This window comes from Antennarius striatus, chromosome 6 (assembly GCF_040054535.1).
Source record: "Antennarius striatus isolate MH-2024 chromosome 6, ASM4005453v1, whole genome shotgun sequence".
Taxonomy (NCBI): domain Eukaryota; kingdom Metazoa; phylum Chordata; class Actinopteri; order Lophiiformes; family Antennariidae; genus Antennarius; species Antennarius striatus.
The window spans coordinates 15094609-15116089 of record NC_090781.1 but is presented as its reverse complement, the minus strand read 5'-3'; the positions used below and the strand labels follow the sequence as shown (position 1 = coordinate 15116089).

The window sequence follows — 21481 nt, the reverse complement described above, 5'->3', positions numbered from 1 at the left end:
AAGAGATTCACGCTACACTTTCTGTGAAGGTTACATCCAGTGCAAGAGACTAAGTCCCATCTGCCTGAATAACTCCTTCTGCGCTTTCCACCACTCTCGAGTTCCTTTAGATTTTATGCAGGAGGTGATGGAGGTGGAGGGTGTAAAGGATCAGCGCAGCCAGATGTGTTAGCATCTCAGGTCATGGGATTTTTCTTAAGAGTTGGGTGAAGTAGTGGAGGGTCTGGTAGACCCTGGAGCATCAGTGACTGCATGAATAGCGACGCCTGAATGAGGAATAGCAATGCGGGCAACAGTAAGTAGCAGTCAGATGCTTTGCAATCACAATTTGTTTCCTTTTGATTTCATGTGATGAATGTCTCAGCATTTATTTAAAAATGTAAATTCCAATGATAAAATGAAGGGCGAATCATGCTCGGAGGGGAGTTTCCTTTACATAGAAGAGGTGGGCAACAAACGTACACATGCATCTGACTTGGTATTGTCTAGACTTTGAATTCATTTAGAACCCCCCTCCCCCCCTTCACTATCTACACTTGCTGCTGACGCTGCCTCGTATGTGGGTGTGTATGAACATATGAGCTTTTGTGTGTGGCAGTCAAAGGGCTCTTTCCCTGCTGGCAGCAGTGTCAGAGATGGAGGTGCTGATGTTTTCTGTACTTGAAGAGAACGATAGCCAAAGACCTTTGTCGAGGGAGTGTAGATTCTACGACATCCACAAGAGTGAGGTAACTCACGCCTACAAACATTGCTGGGCAACAAAAACCTAGCTATGTGTATTGTTTAGAAGTTTCTTCTAATAAGTTATGAGAGTTGTGAATTTGAGATGATTTTTTAGACTATACATGGTGATACATAGTAGTTTGGGGTTTTGTCACATAATGTGACCTGTTGCTTTAGAAAATAGTGAATCAGTTCATTTGATGTGTAAAGAACATTGAAGTAGTTGAAAAGGTTTGCTCTTTGGACTTTTTCTTGTTCAGTTCTAATTCACAAAATGTTTGTAAATGACTAAGTGAGCTTTAATTAGTTTAGGTTAGCAATGTGTACCTGCATGATTGTTTGAGCTGGTAACAGTTGGTAGTTTTCAGTTTCATGGATGAAGTGGAGTAATGCACATTAAGACAGGGAAAACTAGTTCAGTCATGAATCAGCTTTTGAAATTAATACAGTTGTGTTGAAAGGTGATGGCAACAGTGAGTTATTTAGCTTTGTTCATGTTTGACATGTATAGGCATCATCTTCCGACTGTTCTTGAAATATACACATAGATTTGTTTTGATGGCCTATGAACAGTTTCACACTGAATAAATGTATTTTGCTTTAATACATGCCTGGAAAATTGTGAAGTGAAAATTAAACATTTAGCCATTATTTCATTGATTTACATTTTGTATTTCTTTTTTATCTTATTCCTGTTTTTCTGAGATTTTCTTGATGACACTATTGTTCAACTGCCAAAAGCTTTTGTTCACACTACGTATTCTAAGCAGTTCGAAGCATTTGGCCTTAAATTTTTACTGGCGCTGCTTTATTTGTGTTTTTTCCTTCCTTTAATTGTGTTGCCTTATAGAAATGCTCAAAATTGGCAGATTGCTTTTTTTTGTTACCATGACTGTTGATAGTGAAATTAAATGACTTTTGAAACAGAAAATTTGCCTTGTCTCTACAGGTAATCCTGGTGCAGGTAAACCCAGGTGAGGCCTTTACTATTCGACGAGAGGATGGTCAGTTTCAGTGTATCACAGGTAAGAATATTCTCTTACCATCACGTCTGTCTTTGTGGTGAGTTGGAATTTGTGGTGTCATGAAATATTTTTGTATCACAAAATAACCGCTTAATTTTACTTTATTAAAAAAACCCCATCTAGCTCGATTAATCATAGTACATCTCCAAAGATGATGATCTTCAATTAATATCAGTCTTTTTTAAGATGATTGTGATTAAATGCCCACATGTTCATTATCGTTTTTGGTGCCTGTCATTGCTTGATAGAGGTATCAGCCAGACAAAGAAACCTTCCTTATGTTATCATGTGTGGATGACAGTGTCATAATAAAAAAAAACTATTAAAATGTGGAGGCCATAAACATTGCTGTCTTCAAAGAAATGGATGCTAGGCAGTTTTAAAAAATAAAGAGAACACATAATTTGGTAACAGCGAATATGGATAGAATTGTCATAGTCTTTATTCTGAGGATTACATGGCCTGAAGCCACTACCCCAGCAGTTTGTTGATGCTGTGTTTCCTTTCATCTCTGACAGGGAACACTGAATTAGTGTTTGTCATTCCAAACTCCAATTCCTGTTAAGTCATGCATTTGGTTGTTCATGACATTTATCTACTATAAACTGACGTTTTATAAGTAGTGGTCTCTTTTTACAAAGTGTATTGTGTGGTATTTTATGGCATTTCATTTTTGCTGCTTCTGATCAATTTTTCTCGTCTGTCTTCATTTAAAAGCTACCAATCAAATTAAGAGCAAATACTGACCAATAATAATCACTGGCCAAGCAATCAGAGCCTGCTTAATTTTTGTTTGACTTATTCAAATAGAATAACCTACACACGTGTGTAGGTTTTTCTGTGTGTGTGTGTGTGCGTGTGCGTGTGTGCGCGCGTGTGCGTGCATGGGGAATGGATCTTTGTTAGATGCATTAATATATTTTTACACAAATTACACCAGTAGAACTCTGGACTGCTTAACTTGTGTTTTTATGGTTCCTGCCACGAGGAAATGAGCAAAATGAGCAAAACTATCAGAACACCTCACGGGTCGAGTGCCAAAATGCCGAGACACTCTATAAGCACCGTTCTAGCTCCACACAGAGGTTGAGTGGCATCCCTCTTAGCCAATGGGATGCCAGGAATATACGTAATAGATAATAGCCAATGGCAGAGCAGCTATGAGAATGTTGTGTTCAGGAACCTGTGGGAGATTTGGGTATCAACCGATGGTGTTTTTATTCGAGTATCAGCCGATACTGTGTTTTTACATTACGTAAGTCTAAATTTCTTTCGTAGGTAGAGGTAATATTTTCCTGCTGAGAAATTTCGTAAGTAGAAAATTTCGTAAGTAGAGACATTCGTAAGTAGAGGTATCACTGTACTGTATATTGTGCTCAACAGATGCATGCCAGTCAGACAAAATCAAAGTACCGCATTTGTGCAATAGATGATGCAGGATGGTATCTTGAATAAAGACTACACATGAGGCCAGGACATGCTTTTACCAATAGGTATTTCACTACAGAATGTGGGTAATACCTTAAAGCATGCACATGAAAAGTCTGCCCACGGTGTTTGTGGTATACATTTTTGCGATTTGGAGCACCCTGCATGTGACTAAAAATTATGTGCTTCGCCTCTTTCCTATCAAAACCTAGATATGGGCCCAGATTTAGTATTTCAACACTGTAAATTAATAATAAATTATGGCTTATTGTTTATTATGTTTTAGCCTTGTAAAGATGATGGTTTGATAGCAGCCGTGATTTTAAAACAATGTGTATATAGTTTTGTGTGATATTGCGTATTTCAGTCCTGCAATGACATACACTGTCAGGTGACACTGTCAGGCTTGAGGGCACTCATAGAGTGCATAGCTCCATCGTGGAAAGTTAGTACTGTGGCAATACCATTACTCACACCGCTATGTCTTTGATTGGCTTGGTATGATGATGACACTTCTCAAAAACCCTCACTAAAGAATTTGAACTACCTAGGAAGTGTCATAGGGTCATTAACCTCAAAATCTAACCTCGTGTTCACCTCCCCAGGGATTTACCACAAAAATTCATTGAAATAATTTTGAATGACCCACACACAAACAAACAAACAAACTAAAGCCGCACACCACGTTGCCATTTTCAACCATGGGTGGCAGAAGTAACAAAAACTCAATAACACATTACTATTAGAAGTGAAATGCTAAGTTTGCCCATTCAGTTTCAAAGCTAATTGAATTTCCAGTATGGGAGATGAAGATTTTTTGCCTTTTCTCTTTTATAGATACACCATCTGGTTGATGGTCTCATATTTCTTTGGAATCTTACATTTTTAGGTTATGGGCCTCAGTTACATGTTTCTAGTTCATTCCACCCCATGGTAATTTGAGCAGCTGAGGCAGAAAAATAATATAATTCGGTGCAATCTGGGCACTAACCCAAGGGAGTTTGATCCATGAAGATTGTTACCCAGGCAAGAAGCCATCATTGTGCTCACAGCAGTCTCTTCTCCTTACTCCTGTCTGACTTAGCCTCCCACATTGGCCCACATTACAAGCTGAGTAAACCTTCTTGATAGGGAGTGAGCATGCATAGTCTCTATCAGAGGAGAAACAAAGAGCTGAGAGGTGCCACATAGATCAGTGTGACTGCTACTAACTGGCCTGTCACAGGGTGCACTCATCTCTCAGTGACGTGAATAGAGGGATGACTCACCACTTGCAGTGGATGGAGAAAAAAGTGTGTGTGCATGTATGTATGCACATGGGGTTGGGTTGATTCGTTTTGTTTTCACAGAAACAGATTATCCCTGTTTACAGGAGTGTTACGCATATTCATGTGATCACCTTTAGCTTGAGCTTGTATAGAAAAGAACTGTGTGTCTTAGTTACAAGGCCAGGTTGATCATGCTTTTCAGTATTTCTTTCATCCCACACCTATCTTTTTCTGATTGTATTTTTTTGTCGCTTGATGTGTAATTGCTGCGTCTGACCGACAGTTTAATATGGACAGTCATGTAAATTGCAGTTTATAACAGATATTTGTCTCTTTTAATATCTGCCTTGAAATAGACACTTTTGATGAAAGAAGCTAATTAGAGTGGCCCATCCTACATGGTATTGTCCTTGCCATAAGGGAATTCTGTTGGCTTATAAACACCCCCTCATAGCTTCAGTCAGAATCATAGCTCAATTCTGTTCCACGACAACCACCGCTGTATGCCTGAAGGTTGTCTCAACAGCAAGAGATAGGCCAACTAATTTTCTTGATGAGACAATTCTCATCACTTTGGTTGATTGCTTATCCAGTAGGGGATACTTTAAGAATCATCTAGTTCCATAGAAATACCTTCTCATGCACAAGCCATGCAGATTGTGATAGGGAGCTAAAGACACAAATTTTGAGTGACGTTACACTTTCACATTTACTTGCACACACCCTTTTCAGTTTCTAGCCTTGTTTGCCTGTGGGATGGTCAGTCAGGTCCATCTGGATACTTTCCCCTCATCTGTAAGGCCAAGAAAAGTCTCTCATCTTATTCCTTATGTGGCTGCAGATGTATTAAGTGTATTTTCTGTCAGAATGTCTTGAGGCAGTCATGTGTTCTCTGCCTGATGAGCAGCCAGGATGCGCTATGTCGTACATCCGACATTGTGGCGATGGTGTTTCGTTACTCACAATAGCCTATAAATAAATCACATGTGGTTCATATAAGTGGACTGGAAACATCATACAAATTAGCCATAATAGCATATTATATTTGTGCGTTCCACATCCTCCTCCAGCCAGTGGTCCGTTTCATGAAAGAGGGTTAACAAACCCAGAGTATAACCTGTGGCTCTGGGTTGACTTACCCTGAGCCTGTAAACCCAGGGTTTGCAGTTTCACAAAGGCTGCTGAAGGTTAATTTTATCAGTCCAGGGTAAGTTCACCTGCAGTTTAGCAGGTGCGACTCAACTCTAATAAGCCATAATCAATGGAGCCCCAATTCAGCGAGTCACCATGACGACAGGCGAGAAGCACTCTGCATACTCTACGGCAGTTGAAGTACAGATTTTAATTTATACATATGAAGACTTGGAGTACATTTTCAGAAGAGGAACAGCGTTGCAGCTGCAAAGAAGGTGATGGCATGGGAGTGAATTGCTGCTCAAGTCAATGCGCAAGTTTTAAACGGAGTCCGTTGCCATCACAGTGAAATTATAGAGTGATACGGCTCAAATAATAGCCCATTAATTTATTTTATTTAGGTGCAATCCAGCGGGGGAGAAGCCCACATGGCAGCAGCTGAGAATGAAGTATAAAATCATTGTTGACACATGTCAGACTTCTGCATCATCTCATTAGGGATCTTCCTCAATTCCATTGTGTTTGACATTGTACAATAAATATTAAGTGGACGTTCGCCTGTTCTGTTGTACTGCCAAAATTATTCTCCTTTCACACACATACAGTAAATGTGCTCTCATCTATATCAAGTTCTGTTAAATAATGTAATATATTTAAACTTTTAACATTATTTAAATAAAACAGTAATATGCATAGGCACGTATGCACGCTATAAAAACAGATGACAAAGAATATTCATACCAATTTGTATACCTATTTTATATGAGAACTGAAATCAAGAACTGACATCTAGCTTTTTTGCATGGTTTTCCTTGATAATAGCCAAAACTGAATAGCCAAAACTAATAGCCAAAATTGAGTTCTTACATCAACACCTGTGGCACTGTGCCACTTATAATAACTTTAAGGCATTTCAAGTTTTAGTAACGTGATACACAGAGGAGTTACTAATGGATAAAAAGAAAACCATATTAACAAAACATTGAAGAAAACAAAGGTGGTCTAAGATTTTATGTTACTGATTGTTCTCTTCCCATTGCATAACATTCTGGTACAATACAGAGTGACATTTAGCCCCCACTGATGTATTAACACATTCTCATCGTTTTTTAACAGAGCATGGCTAGACAGTAGCAGAAGGGTCCCAGCTGCACAGATTATCAGTGAAATAGTGATTATTAGTGAAATAGATGCTCAGTAAACACCAGTGGTTTGTTTTGTGGAATCCGTATGCAACTGTATGTTTAGTGTCCTCATGTATTCCCAACTATCTGTTAAAGAAGGTTATAGAATTAACTTTCTAAAAAAATACAGAAAACAGATAGTTGTTTATCTGGACTGCCAGATAAGGAGGGCAGATCAGGAAATAGAAATACTGGAGCACAAGTTGGAGGTGGGCAATGGTCACAGGTGAATCGTGTGAAGTGTTAGTACATTAGCTATTGGAATAATACAAAACCTACTGTGTAAGAAATAAATATAACCAAATGAAATGTGTATTGTATGTTTTTCATTGCCCACTGTGGAGATGATAGTGACTTAGACTCTGAAATGATTCTGGCTGATGGTGTCCCTCATGGCACTGTTGTGAGGGACATGGCGCAGCAGTGAGGGACACTACTCCTTTCCCTCATTTCAGTGCCAAGATACCCAGGGTCTCCACTAAACCTGCTTTGTGAAATGAACCCCAGCATGAAGTACATATACACAAACAAGAGCATGCAGGTGTGCAAATACACATGGTTTATGCACAGCTTCTGCAGTGAGTGGCTCTTTGAATGATTGAGCTTGTGATTCATTCTCTAATTGCAACAGGGAGGAAGAAGGTTTAAGGGGATTATGGAAGATAAGGAGAAAGGGGTATGTGAAAAAACAAACATGTTTTTCCTCCAAGTCAAGGTTGGGATGTCCAGTGCAAGCCAATCCATGCCCACTCAGCTGTTTATAGATTAAACTCTCAACATGGCTGGTAAGGTAAAAAAGGGAAGGAGAGGATGGCTGTGGATTGGGACCTTTATATCCTGAAAATCAAAAAACAAACAGAAAAAAGTGTAACTGATTCATTCTTCCCCTTCCAAAATGGCTTTCATGCCGATGGGACAGCGACAACTTTATAAATGCATAACGAATATAATTAAATTGGGCATCAAAATATGACTTCTTAAATTTGTCATGTTTACTGAACATCTTCATCCCTTTGGCTTTGGTTTGCACAACGATCAGCAGTAAATGCTCCTCTCCTCACTTTGCTTGCCTTCTCTAAATGCCTGGATTGACGGTGAATCCGCACAATGTGAAATGGCTAAACTGTGGATAAATGGTCACATCCTTGGCTCCCTGATCAGCTATCAGAATGCTATGGCTCATAATGGATGGAAATTTTTTAATTGCATGTAAACAATATGCCATTGCCACACATTAATTGAACAATTGTCACCAGTGTTATCACCAAAAATGAAGAGGAGAAACTATTATTTTTCCTTTGTTTGCCTCATTAATGTCTGCTTGTAAGTCTTCTTGTCTTCCCTCACCTGGCCTCTCTTACATCTTTATTTGTGCATGGAGACAGTTTATTAGTTTAATTAATAATCAAGTCCGCTCCATCTTTATATGCTCTCGTTTCATCGTTATGCAGTTGGGAGCTTTTTGAGAGCTCATGGTGTGTCTTACTAGCCTATGTCTAGCTTCTTTTTATTCAGCCTTTCTTAATTGAGGGTTTGCTTTTATATTCAATAGATCTTTGACAGTTTGTTTGGGTCACTGTTATTTCATAGCCATGTTTGCGATATGTTGACTGTTGTTTATTGTAATAAATATTTTAGAGAGTTCCCAATGGGCAGGTCTTGTGTGTGTATATTTATGTTTGTGTGAGGACATGTGTCTGGACAGATAATTCTCCCCATCTGTTGTTTCCTCTAATGTGAGCAATTATCTCCACCTTCCTGCGATAACCTCTGGCACCTTCTCGACTCAGACATGCCACACTAGTTGATCCTGGCTGCCTGCCGTAGGAGAAGGGAGGTGTAAAGGGGCTGTGATGTTGATGGGTGACGATGGTTGTTCCAAAGTGTTGCCTCAACTCTGTTTGCATTGCTCGAGCAGGCAGCTTGTTTGTTGTTATACTTGGCTCAGTGGCAGCCTGCCGTTTTGTGGAGGACGACTAATGTTTTTCCTGTGGCTGCTTCCTCTGGAAGGCTGGTACTTCATGGCCACGTCAGCACAAGCAATGCTCCAGCTGACTCAGGGGGAGGGGAGGTGGGGGGATGGAAGAGGAGGGGATGTGGCCTTTTCTATCTGATCTCTGTCAGCACTTGTGCGTCAGTCTGATGTAAAAGAGTAGGTGTGTTTTTTTCCCTCATTCTCCACCCTACCTCATCTCCTTTTCTCTTTCATGGATATGTGTGGCTCCCTCATCTTCCTCCCCTCACTCAATGTTTTTTTGATCATCCTCTTCTCCCTAAACTCTGCAGGTGATTACACACCAGGTATTTTGGTCTATACCATAATGAACGCTAATGTGATTCATCATATTTCTTGTTTGTCAGCATTGGCAGCCAGAGACACAGTCACCAAAATTAGTGGTCAGCGGCAACCGACCCAAACAATGTCTTTATTTGACTTTAAAGTACATGGCATTAACAGTATAAAACTTAAGCTCCCACTAAAATGTTGCTGTAATCTGAAATTGATGATGATCAAGACACTGAGGTCATGTCCACATGGTACTGGATCTTTTTGAAAATGCAAATTTTTTCACCCCAGATGGAAAAACTTCACATCCACACGACAGCGTTTTCGAAAAAATCTCCGTCCACACGTAACCGCCTAAGTGCATTGATCAACACATTTATATGCAGAAAAACTCCAAAAACCACAGGAGAGAGGACCGGGACGTGTTGAAATTGATGCTGTTCCTCCTGGAGGACGACCTCCACCACAGAGTTCTCCCACCAGCAGGCAGCACATCCCAGTCTGACCCAGAACTGGCGTTGGCGTCTTTGGTGAGGAACGTGAATGAATAAATAAATACATAATATATACATAATAAATAAATATAAACTTTATAAGTCATAAAGAAAGAAAGAGACGAATAATATTTCAAGTGTCAAGCATGTTTATCAATGCGACTTGGAGATGTTACACATCAAAAAATACCCAGTTTTAACTCCATTATGTGTATACATGTAGACACGGATCACACCCATGACGTCACAGCGTTTTTCGTCTCAGGAAGATGCCCCCCAGATAGAAAAAGTTGCAGACATGACAACACATACCCGGCGTTTTCAAAAAACTTCCCTTTGGCCAGTGTTTTTAAAGTGTTGCGTTTTCGTCACAGATATCTGCGTTGTAGACATAGGACTCTTTCACAAGGGTAGGTTGTTGTGACTTTATTATGCTTCACTGTTCTATACAAATGTTAGAAATAGGGATCACTGTTGCCTCAACTGTGACACAGCAGCCTCTGCTATCATAGTGTCAAACTAACACTTAAGCAAGTAAGGGGGTTGGACAAGGTATTACGCACACCATAAACAGCTTCAAGTTAGTAGTTGTAAGAATATAACTCCAAGAAAATTATTTGCCAAAATTGTTTTTGAATTTGGGAGGCAACACAAGGTCTTGGAGCTTAACCACTAAGCAGACAACAATATCAGCTACCATGTAATGTGGGAGGTATCAATATATCGATTTATATCTTTCGATATAGATATACTGTTGATACACAGGCACGCCCCTTCTTTTGCTTGTGGGATTCTGTGGCTTATCCATTGTAAACAAACAAAAGCAGTGCAAAGAAGGGTCCATATCGTGGTTCAATTTCTTTTTTTAAAAAGCAAAAAAAAAAATTTTTCGTATGTATTTGTATTTTTTTTTGGACAGGTTAATATAACCGACTTCACACCTTCATCATATTTACAACATCAACATCAGCATCCGAAAAAAAAAAAAGGCTGACACTCCCTGTTTTGTTACGTCACCGTGTTTATTTTTAGGCAGGCACCTTTTAAGACAGCTCAGATGCGCCGTCTGGTCCTAGATGATGTTTTTGTATATATGGTATGTTGTGAGTTAGTGATAGAGCGAGTTACCAATATAATTTACGGAGGCTGTTTTCTCATACAAAAACCGAGTTGTTCACAAAGTTAAATTTTGTAATACTGCAAATTATTAAATACCAGAAATCTGAACTGTTCCCTGTGTGGCGCCTGCTATCTGACCAGAGTTACTGCTGTGGCCAAGGTGGTTCCAACAATCACTCCCCCTGACTATATCTCTAATAGATGGTGATTACATGAAGGATTCCTTCATTAAAATAAACAAAACAGATAATACAGAAAATTAAAGACATGCTTCTCTCTGCAGACGGTGAAGGAAAGGACACAAAACATAACCAATTAGCAAATCAAGGACATGAATTCAAGTCCAGCATTATCAATTAAAAGTTATGAGTCATGTGATTTGATCGATGTTGAACAGACAGCGCTGTTTTGCAGGTATGTAAACTCCGATGAGCCGCAACAAGAAATGATTTAATTAATAGCACTGGTCGTGTAGAACACATCACCTAAACATGCTCAATAAAAGTCCCCAGGATCAGAAACACTGTTTTGTCATTGGAGCTCAAGCTGACTGTATTCATCAGGGATGTACAGGAAGGCTCTCACCTCCACTACCTGAAAGAGTCCAGAGACTTTCATCACCATCACACACTGAACGGGGATTATTTAGGAGCGATGGTTGATATGTGGGCTTCATTTGGGAGCAGATTTAAGGAGTTCATCAATGCAGCAAAACATAGTACATTAATGTAGTAATGGATGTTAAACTTAGAGCACCAAATTAGGTACAACAGAGTATTTATGTGGTGCGTAATCCTTTCCAGGATGATCTGCATGGAAAATAAACATTTAATCATAAATCTCATTACGCATTTGTGGACTAGTTAGTCAATTTGATTGTAGGCTAATATAGACACAGCCTTTTTTGCCTTCACACAAGACTTATGATTTTTTTGCAGCTCCCGACAAGTTTGATTTTAGTTTTTTTGCCTCTCTCCAAACGTTTAAGGTTGCCGACCACTTTCCTAGAGCATAACCATATTTACATTCTTCCTAGGAACAACAAGCTTTGTTATCATGGATAGTCAAAACAAGAAGATAACCTTGCCAGTGTTTTTCACAACAATATAATGATCATATTCCCCTCCCTCAGCAGACACTGTTTATCTAAGAATTAACTAGTATGTTACAGATACTTTAACAGTTACACATGCTATTAAATTGTCAGAAGATATCAACCTGGTCTTTAAAGTCTCAAACTTGGCGTTATCCCTCCAAGCAGAATCCGTTTTTTTTGTTCATTAATCCATTTTTCTGACATTGATGATATTGAATGGTTTTTCAACTCTTCTATGGCTCCTTGATGTGTCCAAAATTGGTGTAGAGGCTCCCACTATTGAGGTGATTCTGTTGTACACATCTTCGGTGTAGTAACAACTCTTATCCATCTTTATTGCTCGTATTTCACCAACTGCTCTGCACTCCTGATCACCATTGTTTTCATCTATTCTGGAGAAAGCCCCTTTGTTTTGACGAAGATCCTGCAGTTGTTCGTCCAAGTGTTGTCGATCAGCCCATTCTTCTTCAGTTGTTGAGCTTTTTTAGTGATATAAGCATTCTTCTTAGTGAGATTCTCATTTTTGTAGACATTTTTTCCTTTCAGTTTGAAGCCTTGTTTCAGAAGAGCAATTTTGTGTACAAGATTCTGCAATTTTGTCAGCATTGCAGGTGGTCTCCTACCTCCAGATGGTAGTGGATGACATGTTTCAATCTAGTCCGTATCTATATTAATCTCCAGATCCCTCAGTTGAGAAATCACTTGCTCCATAGTTTTCGGTGTCAGCCCTGTGCTCAGTTCCCTCTCCTCTGGCCACAGCATATACGTAATTCCTCAGCTTAATTTTGATGCCAGTGATGATCACATTTTTTATACGAATGCTTTGTTCCACATTATCCATTCTTTGTTGTCCTTGTTCTAAGATAACAATTCTTCTGTCATTTTCATCTGTCTTTCAACATTTTCTTCATTTCGTCCTTCATTTCTTCCATGGTGTCTAGTGCCAGTTGTAGCTCTTCTTCCAACTTTTTATCAAAGTCGCTCTTTAACTCACTCTAACTCATTCATAGAAGTACCCTTCATATTTTTGTTCCCATCCTCCTCCGATTTTCCTTTTCATCTTGTCATTTTGCAGAGTCAATGATATATGATATAATTTTTCTACATTCATTGGAGCAAATAAATCACATTAAATGTGCAAATTATTGCATTATTAATGCATTGAAATGTAGACAAGCTAAATCAGACTTCCATGAGTCAGTTAGAAGCTAAATACAAATTTGACCTGATTATTTTTGAATCAAAGATAAGTTCTATTTCCATGCAGCTGGTTTCTGGTATTTTGTTATTTATAGCTCCAGCCACTATTTTACAGTTTAGAGTAAGCTGTTGCAACATACTATGACACATCCAAACAACAACACGATATTATGTAAGCCATGTTGCTCGGTTAGTGACAGGTCTGACTGGAGGAAACAATATACAGATTCTGCATAACAGTGTTGTAATGAGGTATCTTAATAATGTTTATTTTGCTTTAAATACAACACAATGCAGTTCTGCAAGACTCAGACTTCTAAACAGAAAGTTCAGATGCCAATTTTAACAGTAACCATTTTAGCTGGGGGTTTTATGAAGAAACCAGTTAAGTCAAGGTCTTATAAGAATCTTTGTTGTTACTCTCTGAAAGAGGTAGAGACTGAATTTCAGTACTTGAAAGTGATCTCAGATGTCAAAAGAGAAGCATGTGTAGTCCATAGGCCAATTATTGCAGCTCATTTTGATTTGCCTTCTCTCTGTTAATGACAGCTTTATAAACATGAAAGGAAACTCTTCCACAAAAAGGCTTCTGGACAGCCAGTGTATTGTGGATGTCTTTTCTGTTCAGCATGACATCTGCCATTAGGGCCTAGTGTCGTAGGTTTGCAAGAAGAGTAATGCACGAATGTGCAAACTTGGCTCAGAGGCTTTCTGCTGAGCTGTCACTTCCCAGACCTGAGCTAAGCTGCTGCTCAATGACAGAGGAACACAAGAAATGTTGTTTCTCAGTATTTATCACAATTTTAAAACGTGGTGTTTTCCAACCCACTGGCGTATATAAAAAATTAATGCAGTCGGAAATGAAAATGCAGTTGGTATAGTTCATCTGGCAACATAAGCTTTTCTTTCCAGTGGAGACTGTTTCAGGTTGGCTGTACTTGGGGTAATGGTCTGTGTATTTAAATAGCATATCTCATTTAAACATTGATTGGTTGGAGTTGGTTGGATTTTTTTTCATTTCAGCAGTTTGATTTTCCCTTCCGTTCCTTTTAACCCCTGGCCTCTTATCTCATGCATCTTTTATGAAAAATCCATATTGAAATGTCTGCTTTTTGTAGTAATTTTTAACAAGAATAAACTACTTGCATTTCCTCATCAAATGGTCTGGCAATAATACAAGGGTATGTATCGGTCTTAAAAAAACAACTAAAGCATAAGAATGCTATCATTTCCCCCTTTTCTTCTCCAATTCTCTGTCAGATAGTAAAGGCTTCTGTCAGGGCAATAGTCTTGACTCAATGACATTCAAGCCCAGCTCAAATATTATTCAGTTAGTATTGAGTGGGACACGGATGTCAAAAAGTAAAGACCTAGAAATCACTGGTCTCAGCACTTGTTCTGTATGATGCATATCAAGCCTTCAGCAGAGATAGGGACTGTAAATGGTTCAGTCTGTGTTCAAAGGAGATGAGTGTCATGCTGTCTCTCCCCTTCTCTCACGCTCTCACTCTGTTTCATGGTACAATTAAGTATAAGCCAATAAAATCAACACTAATAGACGACGCATTGTTGTTTTTTTTAAACTTTGTTTTTCTCCCGAAACTTCTTTTCTATCTTCCACTTCTGCTTCTGCCGTTTTGTCCTTGACGCACGTGCAATAGTGGTAATCGGTCTCATCCATGACGTCACTTGAAGTTCTAGCAGACGGGCTCTGCTATCATGGCTGCCCGGTGGCAAAGGAGCTGAAATGTGTGGATGTATTTTAAGACGATAAAAGAGAAGAGTTTGCAATATAACATCTGGTAGACAGAACTTGCCTTCCACGGCAGCACAACTGCCATTCACGAGCACCTGAAAAGGAAGCACGGTGTAGCTTGAACGGACTGTCATCTCGGTAAGCTAACTGGCTAGTTACCTGCTAATGTTACCATAAACAGAGAGCTATCTTACTACCTATACTCACATAGCAGTAATTGTTAACATTAGCAATGAAGAATTACAAAGTCAGCTACCTGCGCACGTTTGCAAGAAAATGTCCTGACTGAGTCATGTTGGTGACAGACATGTGACCCCTGTCCGTGGTGGACTATTAAGAGTTTCAAGAGATAGTTAAACAGTTCAACCCGGATTACGATGGCAACTACCAACAAGGCAGATTCCACTTCACCACATCGATGGAGAAATCAATCAGTGTTGGAGAAGGTCAGTTTCTTTGTCTCTCAATTTCAGTTTGAATTTTTTTGAACTAAAAGAAGTTGTTAGTGAAATAAAGATGTCTATAATTTTCTTCATAATGCTTACTGTTTTTCCAAATCATATTTTTAAGGTAAAGGAGACCTTCAGGGGTATCAACAGTTTGCCACCCTGACTGCCGATGTGTGGACCGGTCATGCAACACAGGCTTACCTTGGAGTGTCTTGCCATTTCCTGAGTGAAGATTGGAAGATGACAACCTTCAACCGTGCCTCTTTTAGCAAAGTTTGACATCTTGCCTACCAAAAGAAAAGCAATAGTTCACAACAAGGGTTCCATATGATGGCAGCAATGCAAGTGCTGGAAGAAAAACATGGATGGGCTGGACACACACTCCAACTCATAGTCAACACTGCTCTAAAAGAAACCACCATCAGAAGAGCTCCAGGTGCTGCTAGGCAGCTAGTGGAGCCCTTGGAGAGAAACAAGCTGGCGAGTACGAAGTTAAAGATGAAACAGGAGCAAAGGAACGTTAAGCATAATGAAGTGATCCAGGATGTCAGTACAAGATGGAACAGCACATTTCACATGATTGAAAGACTCCTTGAACAGCCCTGGCCTCTCACTGCCACTCTGTCAGATCCTGAGGTAACTCCAAGGGGGGGAAGCACTACTGTGACCTGAAGCCAGAGCAGTCAGAGCTTTTTGAAGAATTGGACAGCAGCACACAACCCCTTCAGTTCATCCACAGGTAGTCAAAGGGATGATCCGGCCTGTACACTGAAGACAATATGAGACAAGCTCAGGAAAATCTTTCAATTCCAGTGCAGAAAAAGAGATAATAGGGATACAAAGAAAATCCAGTTCTTCTTGCAGCTGCCTTGGACCACAAATACAGAAAGCAGAAGTTTTTGACTCCTGAAGATGGCGTCAGACTGCCAGGGAGTATTGCAGTGCTTGCTGTCAAAGAAGCAAAAACAACTGGGACATCGAATGCAAAACTGCAGAGGACCAATGGTTCAGGTAGAAAGAGTGCTCTGGAAACCCTCCTTCAGTCTGACTGAGACAGTTTGAGTGAAAATGAGGGTGGAGAATCTGAAGAGGACGGAAAGATCCAAGTTGTGATAAATGAAGTTTGGCTGTACTTTGAAGAGGCATCATTTGCTAAAAAGGAAGATCAACTGAAATTGAATGAAAATGAGGGTTGTTTCCCTACACTGTCAAAGCTACCTAAATCTTTTCTGTGCATCCCTGTAACCTCCACCCTATCAGAGCAGATTTTCTCTACTGCAGGGGGTATCTGCCCTTAAAATAGAGCAAGCTTTAATTCAATACATGTAGAAATGCTAACTTTCCTGGCTATGAACAAGACTATTGTGCAATTTGGGGTTATATGGTGTCAGAGTGTAATAAAATTGAAAAACACATTTTTTATATTTGAGTCAGTGAGACCTAAACTTAAATGATTCCTTAGTTACACGTGCCTACCTGATTGTTGCATTTTTGACGCAAAAGACAGATTAAGATGTTTGCACTTTATGCGGAAGTGTTAATTGTTTACTGCTACAGGTACAGTGTATTTCAAATAAAGTTTTGATGATCTATCTGTTGAAATCTAATGGTTATATAAGAGCAGCTTCACGCTGGTGCGTCAAGGTGTCTGTTTTACATTCAATGTATGTATGATCCGATTAGTTGGCCAATCGAAAAAATAATCAGTATTTAGTCGACTATCAAAATAATCAATACAAAGTCATTAGTAGACGTGATTTCATCCATTTGACGAGTGGATGACTATTGGATTATTTTTGCCTACAGACAAGTTTTTGTGTGATTTGTGTTAAAACACATTTTTGTTCAGAATCATAAAGAGCCTCATAAGACCGTCTTGTCCTGTTTACCAGGACTGAAACCAGAACAAATTTTTACTGTTTTTTGTTAATATTTTTTTAAGTTTAATAGCTTTAACAAATAGGACAATTATTGTTCATGCATCAGTCTTCATAGTGGCTACAGATGTTACAATTTAAGCAATACCTACAAATAATAGTGTGAGCTTTTTAAAAAAAAAGCTTTGTTCATGTTGATTCATTTGTATATGAGGGAGACATTTAGTCATGATTTTTATGCTTTTGGTTTTAGTGTCATCATCTTCCTTCAATCCATTAACCACGGCGTAAGCAGCTGTTTTCCTGATTTGTAATGTTTGATCTTGTTCATTTGTAGGTCCTGCTCAGGTTCCCATGATGTCTCCAAATGGTTCAGTGCCTCCAATTTATGTGCCTCCTGGATATGTTTCACAGGTATTCTCTTCTTTTTTCAATCCAGTGTTTTGACTGACATCTTGTTGAACTCAGAATTGCTTTAAAATCTGCACTAAGAGCTTTTTTTTTTTTTTTAATTTGTTTTTTCTCTTAGATAATAGAAGAGAATGGAGTACGGCGGGTTCTGGTTTTACCTCAGCAACCAGAGTTCCATCCTGGGGGTCACTCCCCTCTCCATCACCCTCCACCTCCGCCCCACGCCCACCTGTCTGCCTTCATCCCACACCCTGCCATGATGCCCCCACCGCCCCACTTATACACAGGCATAGCAGGGGGTGTTGGTGACATGGGTTCTCAGTACATCTCCCAATACCATCCAGCTCATGTCTACTCAGAGCAGGGTGTGTGCGAGCAGAGTCTGGGCTCTGTCCATATTTCTAGTAGGAAACTATTTGTAAACTATTATTTGTCAGTGTGCAAACCCTCAAAATAGGTGGGGGATCAAATGCGTACTGTATTTTCTCCAATGTACAGTATGTGCCCCAAACACTTGATTTGCAGAGTAAGGGTATAAAAAGCAAGGCCTGAATTAGACTGTTGAATTTTTCAGTATCTCACTACAGCCTTGTCTATGTGTATGCCCTTTCATATTAGCTTGCAGGTTTACCGCTTTTGACCTGCTTCTCTGGCTGCTTCTTTGTGTCTGTATACTCACAAGTGTTTTATGTTCCTTCAGTCTCTGCAGAATCTCACCCCCAGCACGGACGACCTCCGTTTGTTCACAGAGATGACAGAACTAGTAAAACATTTGAGCGTCTACAAAAGAAACTGAAAGAGCGTCAAGGAGGAGGAGGGCATGTAAAGGACAGTCCTCCACCGTCGCCACAGAAGACTTGCAACAGCCCTCCAGTGGTGGACATTACTAATGGAGTTGGAGGAAAAGGGTTGGAGGCCGAACAGGGACAGCTCACTCACGCATTGGCCAGCCCGAACAAGCATACAGGGAGGGGCAAAAATAGAGAGTCAGGAGGTAAGGAGATTAAAGAGTGGAGGCTTGTTGATGTTTGCAACAGAGCTAACACAGTACTCTCTGAATATCAGGAGTGGTTTGTTTTCAGGTACTAGAATAGTGCCTCATTAGCTGCAGCAGCTGGTTGTGGAGATGGGATCAGTAACACTGCCAACATTACTCTTGATTACATGAACTCTGGCTGCTCATTAATCATTGAGTTTAACAGTTCTTCTTTATAACCCCAGTGTATAATTAAGGAATTACTATAATTTTTAAAAAATATTCCACTTCTTTCCCACAAAATTGACCAGTTTACCACTGACATGTAGCCTTAAAAATGTTGAAATTCTCACCATTACTTTTCTACAAACCTTAAAAATTTCACACATGCTTTGTAGGGGCCTTAAAGGGACAGTAAAGTTAATTTTAAGTGACATATATGTTATTCATCATTGTGAAACATAGAAGAAATAATAAATTTTATGTGTGTAGCATCATCCTTTTGGTCAATAAAGCTTAAAATCTGCTCCGCAGCAGCTTCCGCATTCAGTGGTCACGTGGGCATCATACGTCACTGGGGCCAAAGGTAGCTTAGCAGCCATGAGAAACAATGCAATTCTAGACGCGATTAACACCAAAAATATTGTTACCTGTGCGGTGAACGGTTGTGTCAAAAGAACAGCAAAAAGGTGCCGCTTTCAATTAAATTTACTGTGGAATTAATAACAACTAGAGTTGTTATTAATTCCACACAGTCCAATAGTAATAAATTGCGGTTAGCTCAATGCTAACATAATATGGATAATCCCACTGACATACTAGCGCGTGAGCATTTTTAGCGCGATACTTTCCCAGGAGGTATTCTAAAGAACAACAGGTCCTTGTCTTTGCTTCTTTTTGCTGATTTTGGCGGATTTTTAGTAGTTAATCACATGATACCGTATGCGCATGCTATTGGCTGACAGCATCCGTGTGTGCTCTGCGTTCCGTGAGTCTCAGAACGCAGCACACTTCCGTGAAACACAAAAGTGTTTTAAACAATCTAGAAGAGTGTGGGAAAAGGTATTATAGATATACGGTGGTTTGATATAAGTATGGGGAGGGTTCATAAATGTTTGAATTACTGTAAATACTAAAAAAAAAATTGTTTGACGCTACATTGTGGAATTTCATTTTTCACGGATGGTCCTGGAATGCATTAACCGCGAGTAACGAGGGATTACTGTACTGCGTAATTGGCCATTATGTCCCTGTAATGGTGGAGAGATTACGTTCGGAATTTTTTTTTAATACTGTGTTTTATTCATATTCACCTGTGTTTGTCTCCTCAGAGCTGGATAAGGAAGCTCAAGCCCTGCAAGCACTATTGAGTACCATCAGTAAACCAGTGGTTAGTATTTGTCTGCTCCTTGTTTTTCTTAATATAAATAATGCAGTTTGCCTCTATCTTCCTCTTCTTCCGCTTACTCGGATCTAGGTTGCGGAGGCAGCAGTCTTAGAGACTCTTTTGCCCATCCACTTCCACCTGCTCTTTTGGAAGGATATTAAGAAGATCCGTAGTTAGATGAGAAACATTGTCTCCATCGTGTCCAGGTTATTTGGGGTCTTCTCCAATCTGAATCATCTCCCCAGGAAGACATCCAAAGAGTACCCTGACCAGATGCCTGAATCACCTCAACTGATTTCTGTTGATGTGAAGGAGCAGCGACTCCGTCAGGTCTCTCTAGGATGTCCGAACGCTTGCCTCATCATATTCCTGATGCCGGGCGTGTCCACCCTATGGAGAAAGTTCATTTCTGTCACAGTTATCCACGATCTTGTTCTTCTGGTCACTACAGAGCTTGTGATCATAGGTGAGGTTAGGAATGTGGATCGACCGTTAAATCAAGAACTTCTCTTTGCAGCTCAACTACTCTGATTCGCTACCCCAAATTTGCGACCTCTCTGTCGACCTCATGCTTCATTCTTCCCTCACACAAGGCCAAAGATACTCGAACATCTCCACTTGCTATAGCAACTCTTCCGCGACCCAAAGTTGGCAACTTACAGTTTTCTGATCAAGACCCATGGCCTCAGATTTGGAGGTCATGTTCCTCATCCCAGTTGCTTCACACTTGGCAGGGAACCCTTTTGTCCCTCTTTTTGAAAAGAGGAACCACCATTTGTAATCACTGGGGCACTTTTCCCAATGTCAGTGCAACGTTTAAGAGATATGTCAACCTTGACATCCATACAATTTCCAGAACTTTGAGAAAGACTGAACACAACAGGCTTGGCTTGGGGTAGCTGCTTTGGGATTCCCACAAGCTAACCAAGCCCGGTAGGACTCTTGCCTCAGTTTGACAGCACTTTGATTCTCACTTCGGAGGTCCAGAAGTTGGATTGTGGTGGATTTCAGCACCCGCAGCCTTGAAATGACCACTTCATACTGGTGCACTAGCAGTGATATCATAGAAAGTGTCTTTTTCAGATTCCGTATCCTCTGGCATTCCTGGTATGTGCTTGAAGCTTTCCTGGTGACATTCCTAAGTAAGCCCTCATGGTTCTTTTAGGTCTGCCTTGTTCATCCAGCAACCTCCTCCGCCCTATTATTCAGATCCCTACCAAATTAGAATTCTCTCACAAGGATCACTAGGCACCCAAATCCCTCCACTGTGGTACAGTGGCAGTTCAGGGAAGGGTAATGCAATTTGCAATGGTGCAAATGTTTTGCACTATTAAACATTCCATTAGCATCATTGAGACATTTCTCTTAGGAAATCAGGCATCCTGACTTGCAACCTTGTGGGTATTTCTATTCCCAAATGTGCCTCTAGCAAAGATATTAGCCGTTACAGAAAGGTTTGAACATTGCTTTAATAGTGGTACAGATTTTTTACTTAATTACCATTCTCTCACTTAGTCATGGTTGTGTGCTTAATGGCTCATATTTATTTTGTTACAAAATTGAAGATTATATGTTAGACTTGGGCCACTAATTAGACAGAACTACACAAAAGCCATAGCTTTGAAATTCTATAAAAAATATTTGAGAAATACAAAACTCGCAGCAGA

At 39.8% G+C, this 21481-nt stretch overlaps 1 protein-coding gene across 2 annotated transcripts in view; it reads left to right on the top strand.

Moving 5' to 3' along the window:
* fndc3a (fibronectin type III domain containing 3A) overlaps nucleotides 1-21481 on the top strand; it is a 55447-nt gene that overhangs the window by 17285 nt on the left and 16681 nt on the right. The window contains exons 3-7 of one of the 2 annotated variants that reach the window (XM_068316829.1): nucleotides 1673-1748; nucleotides 17378-17454; nucleotides 17570-17816; nucleotides 18152-18445; nucleotides 19759-19817. In XM_068316829.1, coding sequence (XP_068172930.1) covers nucleotides 1673-1748; nucleotides 17378-17454; nucleotides 17570-17816; nucleotides 18152-18445; nucleotides 19759-19817 — 753 coding nt within the window. Of the gene's footprint in view, nucleotides 1-1672; nucleotides 1749-17377; nucleotides 17455-17569; nucleotides 17856-18151; nucleotides 18446-19758; nucleotides 19818-21481 lie in introns of both variants that reach the window. The other variant, XM_068316828.1, reaches the window with a different exon arrangement.